The sequence below is a fragment of the Manis pentadactyla genome, chromosome 4 (genome assembly GCF_030020395.1).
Source record: "Manis pentadactyla isolate mManPen7 chromosome 4, mManPen7.hap1, whole genome shotgun sequence".
Taxonomy (NCBI): Eukaryota; Metazoa; Chordata; class Mammalia; order Pholidota; family Manidae; genus Manis; species Manis pentadactyla.
The window spans coordinates 102,148,218-102,167,245 of NC_080022.1; the positions used below are offsets into that span (position 1 = coordinate 102,148,218).

A 19,028-nucleotide genomic window follows, 5' to 3' on the forward strand; every position below is an offset into this window, starting at 1 on the left:
TTATGCCTCCACAAAGGGCATATTCCCTACAGCCTCCACACGAGATGACATCTCTCTTTTTCTGAGAACATATAGCATCCTGTGCAAACTTCTAGAGTGCTGTGATTTTACTTTCCAGTTTGTCTTGCTTTGTCCTTTCATCTGTAAACTTCTTGACAACATGTGTGCATAGAGCTGGGCATGAAGTGGATGTTCCACAGAAATTGGTTGAATGGTGTTGAATCACAGCACATAGGAGAAGTCCTACACTGGTGAGGACACTTAATCATAGGCCTCAAAAAGCAGTTTTCTTTCCTTTTGGCCTGGTAAGTGATGTGGCCTCTCTGTGACCACCTTCTCTCTTCCACTTCCACACTTTGGAGGATGCAGCATCTTGATAGTTTACAAAATGCTCAAGACACATACTCTTGGTCCTTTCTCCTGTGATGAATATAGTGGGATGGACATTTTGGCGGGGGGGGGGCACTGGTGACAAGAAGATGATATTTAAAGCCATTATAACATGATCATCTTATTTAAGATCAGACAAGACACATGGATTTTGAAAAGACAATTAAATCTTCATCCTGTTTCCAACGAGATTGCAAGCTCATTGAGAACAAGGGCCTCTTACATTTCTTGTTACCCCTAGGCAACTGGAGTGTAGTAGATGTTCAAAGACAGTCCTTGTGCAGGGATATATACATATAAAACAGGTCTCAGGCTGCAGATGAGGCCAACTGCCCCATTGTACCCAGAGATACTCTCCACTTTCCTGTCATAGCCCCCATACTTATGTCTGTGTTCCCCACCACTGTGAGTACAGGGTTATCTGTGTTACTTATTTCTGTGCCCCACAATGTAAAGAGTGCCAGGTACATAGCAGGTGCTAAATACATGGCTGTTGAAGAACTGACTTTATATGTGACATAAGATATGTGAGCAAATAGATGCTTATGCACATTTGAGCCCTATGTCTACATGTGGATGGCTTGTTGGTTGGTAGGAGATAAGTCTCAGGTGACTGGACTGGTGATGACTTAACGTAGGACACAAATAGAAATCTCTCTGACTTGGGCTTTTTTTCTTGATCAGTTTACAGGTGTCTTCAAATACTCTAGAATATATAGAAAGAACCATTATGTAAAACGCAAGGGGAATATAAAGATTCATGGGTGGATGTTGCATTTAGATGTATCAAATACTGCTTCTTACCAGTTCCCGGCCGGGCTCAGCAGCAGCTCTCTGAGGGAGAATCTTGTAATGGCACCAGCTCGCAGCTGCCTCCTGAGCAACGTAACAAAGAGCCTCTCCATTTCAGAAAACCTTGCAGACTCTTCCCACTTCTTCATGTGGATTTTTCTGACTCTTCTGGAGTTTACTGAAAGTTCTTTTGTGTTTCCCACAAACACCTATCCCCCTAAACCTTAAGTATCCTTTAAGGTCTGTATTTTTTGGTGTTCTATTTCATATGGGTATTCTCCGGTTCTTTGAGCTTCGCTGTGCAAATCAGAAGAAACAAATGCATACCTTTTCCTATCGGTCTAGTAGCGAAAGGAGAGGGTGAGTATGGAGGAGAAGGAAACCATCACTGACCGACAACATAAGCAGGAAAAAAATCTGTTGAATGTTTTCATGCCTTAAACTTCTAATAGTCAACAACCTGGACAGCAGGTATTATTATCCCATTTCATAGACTCACCAAAGTTCAGAAAACCCTGGAGCCTCCTTTCTGACCCTTGAGCCTCACCAAGCATATATGTGCTTCAGAATTTGCTTTCCCAAGTGGTCTTCAGGGCCCACTCAAACGTCACCTCCTTATGGAGGACTTCCATGACAGTGCAACCTAAAACAGTAGCCTGGAAATAACCACCTTTGCGGGTCTCTTCACACTCAGGTTGACTTGCGGCACCAGTGGATTTCCCAGATTGTGGAAGAGGTACAGAAGGTTGTCCACCACCTGACCACAGAAATCAGCCACCAAGACATACGATTTCAAGCCATCCCTTACTCTGACATACAATGAGAACATTAAGGTGAGCAGGTCTCACTTGCTCTGAGTTGCCCACCCACAGAGCCAGGAAGTCTGGGCAGGCAAGTCTCAGTATTTGACAGACACACACAGCACTGTGATTACTAACCATACCTCACGTTTCTGCAGGAACCCTGAGTATTTACCATTCACAAACTCATGCCACAGATGTCTCACTGTGGCCCCCACATTCCTCCTTTACAGATGATAAAAATAAAGGTTTATAGAAGCCAAATGATTTAATTATGTTATAGTAGGCACTAAAGCCAGAACTCCACCCAGGGTTTCTGACTCCAAAGCACGTGCCACCGTAATGATTAAAGTGAGTTCAGCACATATTCATTTCTTAAGCACCTACTCTATTTAGTAGGGCACTTATAGGCTGGGGACTAGGTAAGAGGGAACTCAGGACATTGGTGAGAAAGTCTGTTGGTTGCAGGTGGAAGAAGGGAGAAAGTAGAAGGGGTGGCCCTTAGAAACTTCAGGAGAAGCTGTGCCACCCCTGTCCCTGCTGTGGCATCCCACAGCACCATAAGCTACCAGGACCCATATGTGACAGTCACCATGCATGCAACACTGTGCTGTGGGCAACACTGTTCTCACAGAAATGAGCTCAAACTTACAAACTACCTTGTGGAACAGACATTATGACTCGCTCTCATTCAGAGATTGGAGAGGTGAAGCTCTGAGTCACTCTGAATTCTTGATTGCTCCTTTATCTTGATTTTTCTTATGGCACATAAGAACCCTTTCCCTTGTATTAAACTTACACATATTCATGCCCTGTCTCTTCCCCAAGACTGTAAGTTCCTTGATTGTAAGGATCGTGCTTACTGATTGGTCTATTCCTGGCAACCAGCATGGTGTATGGCCCACTCAGCTTCTGTGAATGAATGAATGAGCAAAAGAGTTAGCACCTGAATAAAAGACCATCACTGGTCCAGCCCATTTCAAGGTTGGTGGGCAAAAGGACCACCACAAGTTCTGGGACATGTAGATCTGGGGACATAGTCAGATCTTAGAAAATTTACCCTGGGATAAAAGTTATAAAATGAGATTGGATCCTGGAGTGTCAGAACATCATTTGCCCACGTCTACCTCCCTGCCAATCCCAATTAGACAGATAAATAGAACAGTGACTAGGAACAGAAACATAGCAACACTTCCTAGAACTATATCCTAGGAAATTTCCTTCTGTGGTCTCACCCAGAATTTGTAGCTTAAAATATATCTTACATTTATATATATCCTGTTCTGCACATAAAATTTTGAAAATAATTACAGTGAGGCATATAAAAATCACTTTTATTTTATCTTGGATCAAATTCAACATGTATTTCTTAAGCACCATTTACCTGACTCGTAACATTATAGCTGTGCTCTTGAATTCACAGGCATGTGGGTTCAAATAACATATAGATTTTAAATGCCATAGTTTGGAGTTTTTTACCCACTCTCTTTTAATCTCATCACCTTTCTGTGGACACTAGAAGCCTTGTGGACCCATCCCCTAAAGCATCAAACTATTGTTCTCTGAGAATGAGGCAGAATCAGTGTTGCTGATTTTTGTGTTCAACCCTGAACTGGTGGATGACTAGGCTCTGGGCAAAGGTTAACCAAAGTTTAACCGAATACCACTGTCAGAACTTCCCATGGTAATGAGGCAGCTCCTCCAGTGTGTGGCTGATTGATGGGGAAAGGCACAGAGTGGAGAAGGCTGCCACGTGATGTGGTCAAAGGTCACGTGCCCTTTGGTGGTGCTGTACTGTTGACCCGTTTCTTCTACCCCTTGGACTATTGGCCTGAACTGGTTCCTATAGAAACAGAGTAGATAAACTCTGATTGTTTGCTTTTCTCCATAAACTTAGTTATCTGAGTAGCTCACATTGTCTCAATAAACAGGCTTTCACTGCACCTGTAATTTTGTTAAGTGTTAGTCATCAATACTGGCCATGGGTCACCAGTACAGTCAAAAAGAAAGGGAGGCATTTTACAGAATGGTTTTACCTCCTCTCCCATCCCTTCCCGCCCTCTATTTACACCAGCTCTTTCATCCATCCCAGGTCATTCTTTCTTGACTGAGAGGCAGCCCAGGGTAGAAAAAACAACTGTTAAGCCATCAGAAGGCCCAAGCTCAAGTTCTGGCTCTAACACTTACTGGCTCTGTGTCCTTGAGATCTCAGAGCTCCTCTGAATCTCAGGTTCCTCATCTGGGAATCATTAACAAAGCCACCTCGATGTGTAACTGTGAAGGTTAAACAGCTAATGCATGAGAATTGCAGTTGTTAGAATGTGGAACCCAGTCAATGCTAATTCCTTTCCCAGATTTTCCTTCTCCCCCCTGAACTTTAGTTGCCCCCTAGAGTTCCAGGTTAGGTGCAGTCGGTTTCCTTGCAGAGTCATGAAAGAAGGACTCGGTGAGTTACCTGACTTGCCTGATGTTTCAGTGGGTTAGTGGCAGGGCAAAGACGGAATCCTCTGGCAACAGCAGGTGCAATTCTCTGTTCGCCTCACGTTGCTGAGGGTCAGTGGTTAACTAGGCTGCCCGGTTCAGCAGGTCAGCTTCCCGAGGATTTCTGTGGCCTCCCGAATCTAGGACCCACACTCATTCTCTCTCCTTTCTTGACTCCAGGTTTTGGCCCCCAGCCAGTTCCTCATCACAGTCCCAGTGAAAGGTCTGGCCGGGTACAGGGAGGCCCGGGATCGGCGCTGGCGTTACTACACCCTGCAGGGTGCCAGGCTCTCCTGCCCCCTGAGGGACCCCGAGGGCCTGCAGCAGTGGCTGCAGGTGGAGCAGTTTATGAGGAGCCTATGGCAGTGGCACCAGGCAGACGTGAACATCGAGGGGGACATTGTGCCCACTAAGGTCCTCCACGTGTTCCGGAAGCTGGTTGATGATGCGATTGGGACCTGTCACCTCTCAGGTGAGCTGATCAGGAAAAGTCCAAGGGCAATGTCTGGCATTTCCCCTTTTGCTCCGTGTGGGTGTTATCTGAAGCTCACGCCTGTGAATGGAGATAATCATGTGCTCTTTACATCTGTTCAGCCCTCATAATATGAACCAGTTGTTTTTTCTGCTGTGACACATAGAAAAATGGAATTCAAACTCACAACACGCTCCCCTGGATTTAAATAGATTTCTGCTGCGGCACAGATGGCACAGGCTTCGGGCTATGCACTCCTTCTAGGAAGCCAGCTTAGAAACTTGGGTATTCTTTTTACAAAGCAAGTTCCTCACAAACCTCAGAGTTTTGTTAATGGCACTCTCTACAACACCCTCCAACTGACTACAGCACCCCAGTGTGTTGTCACGTTTGGAAACCACCGATTTTGTACCAAAACAGAAAATCCAGAAGCCATAAATAACTTGATTAGGCTTATAGCCCCCCAATTTTTTTAGCTACAATATAATGTGGCATATGTGTCCCCCCCACCCTGTTTTGTTCACATAGAGTTAAAAGATGAATTTCAAACTGGGGAAAGAAAGGACTAATTTCCTTAACTGTAAAAGAGTATAAGCCAAGAAGAAAAAGTATGAGCAGACCAATAGAAATAATGACCAAAAAAAGACTCAGAAAAATAATATGAACTGCTAGGAAAAATAAGAAAAAAAAATGTGCATCTAACATATTTCAAGAAATGTACGTTAAAATACTGAACAGGTTGAGATGAAGGAGAGTGAATCATGCTCAGTGTATAGTGGTGAGTGTGTGAAACAGGCGCTTTCATGCCTTGCCCTTGGAAGTGTAAATTGGTGCCTACTTTTTAAAGGGCAATTAGTCCATTTTTATTTTATTGTATGTTTACTTGGCAATTCAACAGTTTCAGTTCTAGAAATATGTCCATACGCATACAGAAAGAAACATGTCCAAGGATATCCACTGCCATAGGCTTTGTAATAGTAAGTAACTAGAAATAATCTAAATGGCTAACAGGAAAATTAAATAAATCATGCTACTTCTGCCTAGTGGACTACTATGCAGCCTTTAAAAGAATGAAATATATGTACACACACACACACACACACACACAGTTATGAAAAACTCCCAGGCTAGACAATTAAGTAAAAAACCCAAATGCTCAATAATATGTGATTCATTTGTATAGAAAGAAAAGGACTTAGATGTACATTTACTTGCCTAAAACAGAATAGTTCTGAAAGGTTCCATGATAGAAATAGCTCACATTCAGTGGATTTTACTATATATAGATGCTTTCATAGACTATTTAACACTTCAAACAACACTGTAGTGTAAGAATTATCTTCTACCTGTTTTTACAGGTGAGAAAGCGGAAATTTAGAGATTAAGTAACATGCTGATGTCATACACACATCAAGTACGCAGAGTGAGCCGGCAGCGAGGGGCAGAGGCGGGGGGTGTGGGCCGGGAAGGCTGGTTCCAGCAGGGGCCGATGTCTTCACTTCGCAACACTGTTAATAGTAGATTCAAACCCGGCCAGGTTGATGAGGTGCTGCCAGTAAATAATGCTGAAGTGCCAGATATCATCAGGCAGTTCTGATGAGACCGGACAGTAAGCTCTTCATCACACCCCAGCCGAAGAGAAGAAGGTCTTCCTTTTGAACCGGGTAACACAGTGAATGAATGAGCTCTCATTTTCATTTTCATCTCCAAGCGAGGAAAAGCAAAATAATAGATTCTGCCTCCTCATCCTTTTCTGTAATGAAGGCAAACAAACCAAAAAACTACTCTTATCTTCTGAATGAAGGGAGAACAGATTAGGAATGAATTATAGTATATGAGCTAGAAAAATTTACCAGATGCATTTATTTTCTCTCTCTCCCTCTCTTTGTCTGGCTGGAAAAGGCAGCAGGGTCGTCTTTCCAAGCACTTGACCCTTTTAAGTCAGTGGCTATGACACACTTTGAAGTACTTTATGATCGCAAGGGCTTGTGATGATAAATACATGAGGCTTAATGGGTGGCAGAAACAAATGCCATCTGTGACACTGTGACACAGATACAAGACAGGTTAAGCCAAACTCCACTGAAGGTAGATAAGTAAATAAGGACTGTCCTAAACAAGGCTGGGACTTCCTTTACAGTAGCCAATGCCATACCTTTTCTTTGTCTCCGGTGTCTCCTTTGAGTTAAGACTTCTGAAAAGCATCCATTGCCTTAAAAGAAAAGGCATCACCAAAGCCTTGGGACTGGGGAGAAGGAAAAAAGAAAAGCCCACCAACCATGAGATGTTCCAGCAGCACTTTTATCAATGTGGACTTAGCTAATGGTCTAAGTTTTGACATACACACTCCACCCTTGGCATGCTGCTGACACTGAGCACTGCCCAGCCCGTTGCAAAGAGCTAGTCAGACCCACTGCTCCCCAGTTCCTTCTTTGAATGCTCATACTGAGCCGAGCTTTCTCTCCTCATTGTCTGCCACTTCCCATCAGGTAAAGTCAGCATGCTAACAAACCGCTCCGCAGTTTGGGTTGCCGTGGAAACATCCACGTGTCAGGTGGAACTAGAGCTGGCCCCTGCCGTGGAGATCCCCACCTCCTGGTCTGAGAAAGCCCAGTGGCCGCCATGTCTGAAGCGCTGGCCTTCTCCAGAGAGAGTGGAGTGCATCAAGGTATGCAGCTCAGCAGAGCAGAGGCGCTCACAGCTTAACCAGCTGGGGCATCACTGACTGCCAACTGGCAATGGAAGGAAAACAGCTTTCCCTAGATCAGTGGTTCTCAAAGTGCAGGCCCCAAAACCCGCAGCAGCTCCTGACAGCCTATTAGAAATGCAGGTTCCTGGGTCCTACTCTGGACCTACTGAATGAAACAGAGTGGGCAGGGCCCAGAAATCTGAGTATTAAAAGCTCTCCAGGTGATTCTGGTTGGGCTCAATTTGGAGAACCGGTGCCCGGGGGAAAGGAGACACGGCCTCTCCAAGTATGTGTGCAAGTGCAAGGTGGCTTGCCCCGAGGCGCCCTCTGTGTCCCCTGTGAGATGGACTGCGTTCCCGGCGGCGGGGGCCCCAGACTAGTGGACTGCTTTGGAGGTGGCTTTCTACTCTAGCAAGCATCGTCCTTCTCATCTCCCCGCTGTCTTCCTCTGCTTCAGTCGTTCGGGTTTGCCTTGCTGGCCTGTTCCAGTTACCACTGGCAGCTGAGCTTCCTGCGGGCCGAGCAGGTGCTGCTGGAGCAGCTGGATGAGGACGGGGGCTGCCGCAGGAGATGTTTTCAGGCCATGAGGCAGATGAAGGAGGATGTCTGGTGTCCAGGGAAGAGGCCTGTTATCACATCCCACCATCTGCAGGTGAGTGTGCAGGCTGCGGGCCATAGAGGGCCCCAGGGAGGCTGGGGTTGGGGGTCCCCTCTGTAGGACCAGGCCAGAGCCACTCAGAACAGGGGTGTTTGTGACGAGTTCAGGATGGGGCTCTACTGTCCTCATTTGCCATCCCGCAAATTACAACTCAGTATAGAGATTCATAAGCCCGGACTACAAGTGTATGCACGACACCCCTTCCCCGGGCGAGCAGCCTCCTCCTCTTCCCTTCCTTTACCCACTTGCCTTCTTTCTCTTTTTGTCCTTTTCTCATTCCCTCTTTTTCTTCTTTCTCTGCCTCTCTCTCACTGTCTCTCCCATCTGCTTCATTCTGCAAACCAACATGGGTGCCCACTCTGTGCCAGATACCTGCTGAGGTTCAGAGGTGAATTACATATGGTCTCTGCCCTTGAGAAACCTACACTCTGGTGAAATCTCGTGAGTTGCTCAAACCTTGGAGGAATTCATGTTCTCTCTGGTGTTATGACTCAGTCCCCACTGCAGCCCACGTGCAGCCACTCATGCACACACACACTCAGCACAGGGCAAACCAGGAAATACTCAGATTACCACAGGAGCATTGTGGCAAATCTGAGCTTCCGGGCTCCAGATCACAGGGCAAGGATTTCCCCTCGCTCTGCTAGCACCTGTCTCCTTTTGCCCCAAACCCAAATTATACATTCATGAGTGCCTTCACTCAGCAAATGTTTATTAGGGGCCAGACCTGCCCCTGCCGTGTGCACTGCACCTGGAGGTACCAGGTGAACAAACACAGACGTGTTCCTGCTATCATGGAGCTCATGGTCTGGCAGGGGAGACAGACGTTGGTCAGAGGGTCCCACAGGTGCAGTGGGGAGCACCAGGGAGAGCTACTGCATTCTGTGAGGGCTCAAGGCAGCAGAACCTGACCTGTCCTGGGACAGTACTCCTTGCCTTCAATCACATTCCCAACTCCTCTTTCTCAAATTTCCGACCACACATGGTGAACTGGGCATTCACAGGACACCATGTGCAGCACACGGGGGATTCAGACTCTCACAGAAAACACAGCCCAAGCCTAGCTAATATCTGTCGGGGAGCTTTAGCCCTTCTCTCAGAACTGCTATGCAGGGGTCACAGGTCTCTGGGGCAGCCACCTGTCTGTGTGATGCCTTCCTTGCATGCTCCTACTTGTGCCCCTCTCATTTAGTGGACAAGCATCTTCCAGCTCCATGTGGTTCTTTCAGCTCTGAAGTAAGTTATTTAAAGGCAACTGCTACTGAACACTTACATCTCTCCCAGTGCTTTGTACATAGCAGTTACTCGGTAAATATTTGTTGATCAAAGGAATGAATGAATGACTTCCTATCTTATTTAACCTTTTTTCCCCACAAAATCCCTAGTCTTTGCTTTGCTTTATCTTCCCTGATAACCTGTCCTCCCTGACCTGTCCAAGAATCAGTTAACATCTCACTTATACATACAGAGGCCTCTCTCCAGAGTTTCAACATTTCTCAACATGTCCCCAAGCATCTTCCCCTAAAATCACACACCTGTTCTCCTCAGTCGAGGGCATGAGCTTCCTGCAGATAGTCTAATTCATTCGGTGGATTTAGCTTCTTGCTTGCTTACCTTTCATAGGCCACACTAGGCAGAGTCAGAGTGAGATACAAATTCCAGTCTGTCTCATAGTAAAGCCCCCTAACCTTACACACTGACTTCATTGCTTCACAATTAAGATAGATGGAAACAGTGACATTAAGTGGCATGAATATTTTAGGCAATATTGAAAAGGGCCACCAAGGGCCTCCCAGCCCCTGACTGATCACAGAAATGCATACACCGTAAGATTTACTTTTATTCCAGTGGCTTCTCAATCACTTAGAGGATTTTAAGGCAACTTTTTCAATTGAAGTTGCCTATGGGGCACAGTAGAATTGGGCATTCTCAAGAATGGGCATGTATAAAGAGGGTTATTTGTTGAGAAGGGTGGCATGAGCAGAAACAGCACTCCTTGGCTTTCCTCTGGTCCCCAACCCTTGGCCCAAGAGCCGAATGTTTTCATATCTAGACACTGGGATGGCCATGGCTGGTGACTATATGGTGTTAGAACACCAGCACCTTTTTTTTTTGAGTGTGCAGGATCCTTGCCAAGGCTCTAGTCTGAGGGAATGCAGAAAGGATTGGGTTGCAAAACAGCCTCAGGAAGGATGTGCCTGTCAGGTCCCCTCCCCTTAAGTCTGACACTGTCTGATGAGGTCTTTCTCTCCTCCCCAAAGCAATTTCCCATGAAGCAAGAGCCTACCCTTGATTGGCTCCTTTATTCCTACAACCACGCAAAGGCACAGAGGCTTGATTATATATAATAGACTTAACTGTTTTGGTTTGCTTAGGGAAATAAAAGCTCAACTACAAGAGGAATTAATACAATTTTTTGTAGGTAGGTTATCTTGACTAGTGCAAAATTACTGCCAACTCACTCACTCAACACAATATAATCTAAATGAAAACATATTCAGTAGCTTGCTGTGAACCTAAAACTCCTCTGTTACTTTTTAGTAAAGACTGTTTTAAAAAGAGTCAACAGCTAAACCATAACGTTAATTATTTCCTTTAGTCAATAAATGTTTGTTGACTTCTCTCATGGGCCAGTTCCTCTGTTGGGTGCTACTAACATTAGAGTGATTATGGGTATAGTCCTCTGCTCTCATGGAGTTTACAGTCTAGTAGGGGATCACATAAATAAACATAAAAATGACCACTGCTGTGATCGTTGCTACTTATGAGAAGTACATGTTGAAGAGAGTGTTCAGTGGGAGTCATAGAGGAATTCGACCTGATGGATGCGTTTCCTGGGCCAGTGGGGGAGGAAGTGTGCTCCCTGAGAAGGAGTCGGATGTGAAAGGCCCTGTGGTGAAAGAGGGCATGCATGAGGCCGGTGTGGCTGGAGGAGTGCAGGAGGGAACACAGGGCAAGACAAGGACAGAGACAAAGGTAGGGACCAACCTGTGTAAGCCAACACATGTTTAATTAACCAACAATGGGAAGACAAGAAACACAGATGTGTACCTCAGAATGATCATGTTGGCTGTAGTGTGATGGTGACACAAGAAGAGATGCAGCCTGGTTAGACGGTTGTCACAGAGGTCCAGGGGAGATGGAAGAGAAGGGTGATATTGGAGATGAAAGTAAGTGGGTAGATTTGGGAAATACTCAGGAGAATTGGCAAGACTTGACTAGGTGTGAGGCAGGGGGATGACTCCCAAGTTTGTATCTTGCGTAACTAGGTGGATAAGCAACTCTGGAGGCAGACCAGGTTGTGGGCAAGGCTGTGAGTTCAGTTGGGACATGTTGACTAAGATAACAGTCAGATTTCCAAGAGATACCGAGTAAGAAGTTCAGGAGAGAAGTCTGGGCTGGAGAAAGAAAATTGCAGAGCACCTGTATTTAGTGGGGATTAGAGCTGCTGTTGTGGAAGAAGACAGTGACAGGAGAAGAGAATCTGGTACTGAGCCTCCAAAACTCCACACTGAGAGGCAGGCAAAGGGAACGATATGCCGAGGAGTAGCCATAGTCCCAGAGAAACCCAGAAAGCATGATACGGCCTGGAAGCCAAGTGAAGAATGACTCAAGACGGAGGGTTTGGGTGGGATAATCAGATTCTTCCAGAAGTCAGGTAAGGCGAAGCCTGGAAAAGGCTTGTTGGATTAGGCAACATGGCCAGTGCACCTTAGGGAGAACAACTTTTGAGGACTGATGGCAGAAGAATCTCCATCGGGGAACTGGAGGAGAGGAAATGATGACAAATAATTGAGATGTTTCTTGATTTTCTGGAGAGCTGAGAGTTAGGGCAGGAAGACTGTGGGATTGGGTGAGCAGGAGAGCTTTGAACAGGTTTAAAGCCAGGGAGGAAGAGGGAAGTCAATCACATACAGCTCCCAGAAGGAGAGGTCCAGAGCTCTCCAGAGGGACTCACCCAAGTGGGAGGAGTGGTGAATGCAGAGAGGAAGAGAGAAAGATGTCCATTAGGCAGGACTGTATGGTTTGCAGGCATGAGGGTTTCCATTCTCCCCATAAAGTAGGAGGCAAAGGCATCTGCCATGGATCGCAGATTTAAGGAGAGTGGCGATCATTGGAAATATCAGTGCAGAGAGAATAAACTAGCACAGAGGTGTAGGAGACCAGCCGGGCAAGGCTGAGAGTCACCTGAGGTCAAGCATCAGGAGCTCATGGCAGAACCAGCTTGCCCCAGGTGACTCCTTTCTCCCTCCTTCCAAGTCCATGTAAGCTCAATATATTGTCCTCAATGGCCCAGAACAATGTCTGACACCACCTCTTCCTTCCACAGACAGTGCTCTTTTGGACTTGTGAGAAATATCCCCGCTTGAAGGACTGGCAGATCTTCAACAAAGCATTCCTGCGCCTGGTGAGGAAGCTGCACAAATGCGTGAGCCAGCACTTTCTGAAACACTATTTCGTGCGAAAGAGCAACCTCCTTCGGTATGCCAACTTAGGTGAGTTGGACGCTGTGGCCCAGAAACTGGCCTCCTTCCTGAAGAACCCCCACATCAGCCTGCCCTGAGGCTCCCCTGCCCAGAACTCTCTTGGACATTTTATTCTGGTTTGACCTCGTTCATTTTCTGTGGATTGTTCCTAGGCAGATGCCAGGATCCTGCCTAGGAGAGAAGTAAAATGCAGCAGGGGAAATTACATCCACACAGTGATACTTAAGGGAGGAAAACTGCTTCAAGATGTCTGAATCAGGCCTCCCTGGAGCCAAGCAAGCATCTCTAGCTACCTCTTTTGGGGACGGCTCTCATCAAGCCTCTGCAAGCCATAGATTCCGAACTGATGACAGCTCTGAATTTATTTTCCTTTGCTCAGGCTCTGATTGTTTGAATGGGAGGTTGGAGACAAGAAGCCCTTGAACAAACAGTAAAATGGACAAGGGCTTACCTGATGGGGATGACTCCCAAAACAGATAAATAGACAGGATTATTAAAAATTGTAGCAAGTGCCCTGAAGGAACAGAATACTGAAATAGAGCCACAGATCCTTGAAGGCTGAAAATGCAAGCAGCTGAAGGGGAAGGAAAAGGGGGCCAAGGGCAGACTTGGAGGGGCTGGCATGAGTCAGATCACTTGGCTTTGTAAAGCTGGTAAGGAATTTACATTTTATTCTAGAATCAAACATGTGACATTTGGCCTCTTCTGGAGCAGAAGGGTATCATGATCTGATTTGCATTTTAAGTGCCTGTTCTAGTGGCTGCATAAAAGGGGCTTGGGGATCCACCTAAGAGCATGAAGGCCCTTTTGGGCTCATGCATTTTGAATTTCACTGGGACCTCAGTGCCGTACACCCAGTGCAGTATATTAGCCAGGAATTCTAGATTTCTTAGGGAGATCAATAGTTTATTCTGGCACTTACTTATGCTTCTCAACTCAAAGGAATCCTTTATTAGAACATGTTCCCCCAAAACATAACAGTGAAATTCCCAAAATCATGAACTGATTTTTTTTTTCAAGAAAAGTCACATTTAAAAATAAAAACAATTACTTTTTCAAAAATACTGTAACCACATGGATGGAGTCCCTGGTCTGTCACATAGGAAATCATCATTTCAAAATGTTGGGAAAAACATCCTTCCAAACATACAGTAAATTTATAATTTTTGAAAACATGAAATGATAAGCAAACCAGTGTTTTGTTAAGTCATCAAGCTTGCATTCAAATTGTCATATTCTTGGATTTTGAGAAAAATCATTTTTAAGAAGGTGGTAGATACATAAGCGTTATTTTTTTTTAATGATGAAACAGCTGAAGCGAGTTTTAAAACAGATGTACAGTCACGGAATGCCAAAAACAGTGAAAGCTGACTGCACCGTTGATTTGAAATGTGTGTATGTATATGAGAGGAGTGAGACTGACACACTCCACAGTCTGATTCCCAGTAAATTCTTCCCACCATTCCCTGTAGAGCTGTGGCTTTCAGGGAAGTGGGGCCACCTGCCAGATGGCCGAGTGTTCCTACTTGCTGGCCAGCAGAGGGCAGTGAGAGACTGCGTGTGAGAAGAGCCAGGGTCTCACCCACACTCCTCAGAGCCCAGCAGGTGTCACCCTCCTCGGACCTTAACTTCAACAGGGAACCAGGGACAGTGGGTTTCAGCTGACGTTAAACTGTTGACTTTTCCTGCCATTTTGGCTAACCATCACAGTCTTTCTGCCTAACGCTCAGATTTAAAAAGGGAGCCCATGACAGGATAGTTCATCCATTCTATTTCCCGAGACAGATTCCACAGCTCTGAAAAACCTGGTAATGTTGCTCCTTTGTTCTGATTGGCTTTTTGGTTTTTCCTCTTCTCCATTCATCTCCAGTCTTCCAGGCACAGGACTGTTTCATGGTGGGATGGCTGGTGCTCGGCTGCCACCTGGGGTGACTGCATTTGCACCCCAGCTCTGACACTAACTGCAGGCCTGCAGGGTGTTCACCCTCTCTCCATCTCCATTTTCTTGTGGGCATTGTGGTGGGCTGAATTGTGCCCCCACAAAATTCATACTTTGAAGCCCTCACCCCCAGTACCTCAGAATGTGACTGTTTTTGGAGACAGAGCCCTTAAAGAGGTAATTAAGTTAAAAATGCAGCCATTAGGGAACTGCCTTCCCTAATCAGATAGACTGATGATGTTCTTAGAAGAGGAAGACACCATGGTCAAGGGTGCAAAGAGAAGAGGCTGTCTGCAAGCCCAGGAGAGAGGCCTCAGCAGAAACCAATACTGTGGGCACCTTGATCTTGGCCTTTCAGCCTCCCAAACTGTGAGAAAATATCTGTCTGTTGTTTAAGCCATGTAGTCTGTGGTATTTTGTTATGGCCTCCCTGAAAAACTTACACAGGCATCATAAGAGCATATATACCTCGCCACTTTGGTTAAGGGAATAAATGGAGTAATGGATATAAAAACTTCACTTATTACCTGCCATGGAGTAACTTGAATAAATGTTTGACATTTTAGCCTCCTGCTTCTCATGGCCATTCCTCTGCCTCTGCTATTTCTGATAACTATCCCCATATATAAGTAAAGAAATTAAAAACTGTTACAAGGAGAACATGCATAATATCGTATCACAAACCCCGTAAAGCTGTCTTTTCCTTTGTCCCTCTTGCTAAAATAGAGGAAGTATCTCTCCTGATTTCTCCACATGCAATGGACAGATGCTCCCAGCTTCTCAGGGACATCTTTACATTTACTTCCTATAGCGTCTCCCACAACCTCCTGCAACTGTCTCCTGCCTCTCTTCTCCCCTTCACTGTCCAGCTTCCTGAGGTACATGCATCTCCACTGCCTTTGCTCATCATGCTTTTATTTGTGAAAATATCATACATGCAAGGAGTCTAAACGGTTTAAAGAATAATAGTGAAATGAACTCAAATATACTCACTAGATAGATTAAAAAACAGTATTTTGCGAGTACTTTAGAATGCTCCTGTGTACCTCTTCTGTTCCCTTTCCCTCCCTCCCTGACGTAAATGATCATGATCTCAAATTTGATAGTAGTCATTCTGCTTTTCTTTGTAGTTTTGCCACCTCCCGTACTTCATTGAACCTAAGCCCCCAGCAATTAGGAGATGCATTATTTCATGTCTAAGAAAGAAAACATCCTATTAAATGTAATTGCAAGACACCACTGATTATAAGCCACATCCCATTTTTAGAGACATTAAAATGTTAAAAAATGTGTTTTAGAATGAACAAAATATGACTTACATATATCCCACTGTCTTTTTAATGTGCCTGTTTCTGAGCTTTATATGAATGGAATCGTGCTGTACGGTCTTCTGTGATTTGCTTATGCCCAAAGTATGCTTTTGAAACTCTCCCATGTGATTGCAGGTGACAGTGGTATGTTCCTTTTCACTGATGTATAATATTCCACTGTAAGATTATGTCACTTTATGTTTCTGTACTTGAGCACGGGGGTTGTTTCCAGTTTTAGTGATTTTCACATTCTTATGCATGACTTCTTATGCACTTAAGTCTTTTAAGGGAATGTACACGAGTGAAATTACAGATTTAAAGAATATTTTAAGAATATATGTATGTTTATATTTACGAGGTCATGTCAACATATTTTCTGAAGTGGTAACATCATCTAAATTCTCCATTTTAGTGAAGGTCAATTTTCAGTGGCTTTCTCCATTATAATGGAGCACATTTTGTGCCTTTTAAGAAATCCATCCCATTTTTAATGTTATGGAGATACACTCCTATATTGCTGTCTAAAATTGGATAGCTGTACCTTTCACCAGAGTTAAGAAGTGCTCTCTTTTTTTTTTCTATTCAAATAAAATCGAGATAATCCCATTGTTTGCAAGTTTGGTAAAACATCCAAAAAGCTGACTGGGCCTTGTGTTGTGTTTGTCAGAAGATTTTAAACTATTATTTATTTTCTTCTGGGGATAAAGGTTATTTAGGTTTTCTATTTCTTCTTGAACAGGTGTTAATTTGTATTTTACCAGAATTTATCCATTTCATCTGTTTTCAAATGTAGCAAAACATTATTCATAATATTTCATTGTTATCAATTTAAATTCTGATGCATCTTTGCCCATCTTTTTGATAAATCTGTTAGAGACTTATCAAAGAATCAATTGTTAGTTTTGTTGATCTTATCTATTGTATATTTGCTTTCTGTTTCATTAACTTCTGTTTATATCTTTCCCTCTACTTTCTTTAGCTCTATTCTGTTGTTCTTTTTTTTATATAACTTTTTAAGAGCTTAGCTGAGAAATCCAGTTATTTTTCTTTTCTAAGTATATAAATTTCCTGTTAATGTAATTTTAATGGAATTGCACAGGTTTTGGTATATTGTATTTTCATCTTTGAGTTCTATTTAGTTTTAAATTTCTACCCATTAAATGCTTAATATTGAAAACTAATTTTCAAATATGCTGTGTTCCCTAATAATGTTTTTGTTACTGATTTTTAACTAAATTGCACTACAGTCAGAAGAAGTGGTCTGAAAGGCCCTAATCCTTTGCTACTTAGTGAGGTCAGCTTTTTAGCCGAGCACATCTTCATTGTTTCATGTGCATACAAAGAAGGCACGTAAGTTTAGATGCAACATTCAAGAAATGTCAGTTAGATCATACACTGCTCAGATTTCTATATATTGCAGATTTCCCTTTGGCTGCATTTTCTGACATTTACTTGGAGAGTTGTTTTAAAATCTCTCATTAGGAGTGTGGATTTTTCAATTTCTTCTTACAATTCTGTCAAAATTTTGCTTCATACGCTCTGAGACTATTATTGTTAGGGACATACAGGTTTAGAATTTGTATGTCTTCCCTGCTAATTGGAGATTTTAGTATTATAAGGTGACCTTTAAATTATTGAAACAATTTTTGCCTAAACATTGGTTTTGTCTGATACTAACATAAGGACAACACTTAATTTTGGTTATTAGTTACCTAGTATATCTTTCTTCATCCTTCAAGTTTGAATATGTTTGTATCTTTATGTTGTAGATAACTGTATCTCTTGTAAATGGCTGGTTTTCAAAAAAAAAATCCCATCTGACAGTTGAGGTCTTTTGACCATTTCTATTTACATATGAGCAACAGAATTTATTGCCACTCTCTTGTTATTTACTTTCTATTTGACCCATTTTGTAAATCTCTGCCACTCTCTCTGCCTTCTTGCCTTTCCAAATATTAAAGGTATTTTTTTCTTTTTTCATTCCTTTTCCCCCCCTTGACTCGTTTGGAAGGTCCATATGCTACCTCTGTACTTTTAATGGTTACCAAGACTATTTGTCCATATAAACTAAATTCTATAGATGAAAGTCAAAAGTTAACCAATACCTTTATTTGCCTTCAACAAGGACTCTGAGAAGTTTGGCTCCATCAGCACCCCCCTCCCATGTTCTCTGCATTCGTGCCCCAGGATTTTGGTTTAGCCTGTTTGCTACCCCTCCACACACATACACACATGTACATAAAATGGATTTTTAATTTTTATTTTATAAAATTCTTCCTTACTTATATATTTGCCACTATCTTTTCTCACCACTCTTTCTTGAATCTCGAACTTTCTATCAGGGATCATTTTTCTTCTGCTTGGACTACATGCTCTAGCATTTCATATAGTGAGAGTATGCAAGCGTAAGATCTCTGGTTTTTTTGTCTGAAATTGCTCTTAGTCACCTACATTCTTCAAAGATAGTTTCTCCAAGTATTTTCTTTTAGGTTCACATAGTTTTTCTCAGCAAATTGAAGATGTTTTCCATTGTTGCTATTTACAAGTGAACCATTAGACCATTTGCTGTTTCTTTGTAGGGTGTCTGCTTTTTCTCTCTAGCTGCTTTTAATGACTTCTTCTTCTTCCTCTGTGTCTGTCTTCTCCCCACCCCTCCCTTCCCTCTCTCCACTCCCTCTCCCCACCCCTGTTCTTTCCCTCAGACATCTGTCTCTCTTTTTCTTTGGATTTGTTAGGCTTCCTGAGTCTGAGGAATTATTTCCAGTGTTTCTGGAAAATTCTCAGCAGTTAATACTGACTATTGCCTCTTCCCCATTCTTTCTATATTCCATTATAGGAGGAAAGCCAATTTAATGTATAGTAGACTCTATTCTACCCTCTGTATCTTTTTACTTAAAATTAACTTGTTATAATCTGAATATTTTTAATCACTCAAAATTGCGTTCTTAGTAATTTCTTTGGATCTGTCTTCTAGTTGACACTCTCTTTAGCTGCATCTAATCTAATGTTT

The 19,028-nt window shown here is 43.5% G+C and overlaps 1 protein-coding gene across 1 annotated transcript in view; it reads left to right on the forward strand.

Annotated features, from left to right (window-relative positions):
* Nucleotides 1-12,915, forward strand: part of LOC118930371 (protein mab-21-like 3) — a 99,276-nt gene extending 86,361 nt beyond the window's left edge. The window contains 6 exon segments of the mRNA XM_036921509.2: nt 1,877-1,995; nt 1,997-2,015; nt 4,644-4,935; nt 7,425-7,603; nt 8,082-8,276; nt 12,613-12,915. Of these exon segments, the coding sequence (XP_036777404.2) occupies nt 1,877-1,995; nt 1,997-2,015; nt 4,644-4,935; nt 7,425-7,603; nt 8,082-8,276; nt 12,613-12,846 (1,038 nt within the window). The 3' untranslated portion in view covers nt 12,847-12,915.
* Nucleotides 12,916-19,028: the final 6,113 nt, after the last annotated feature.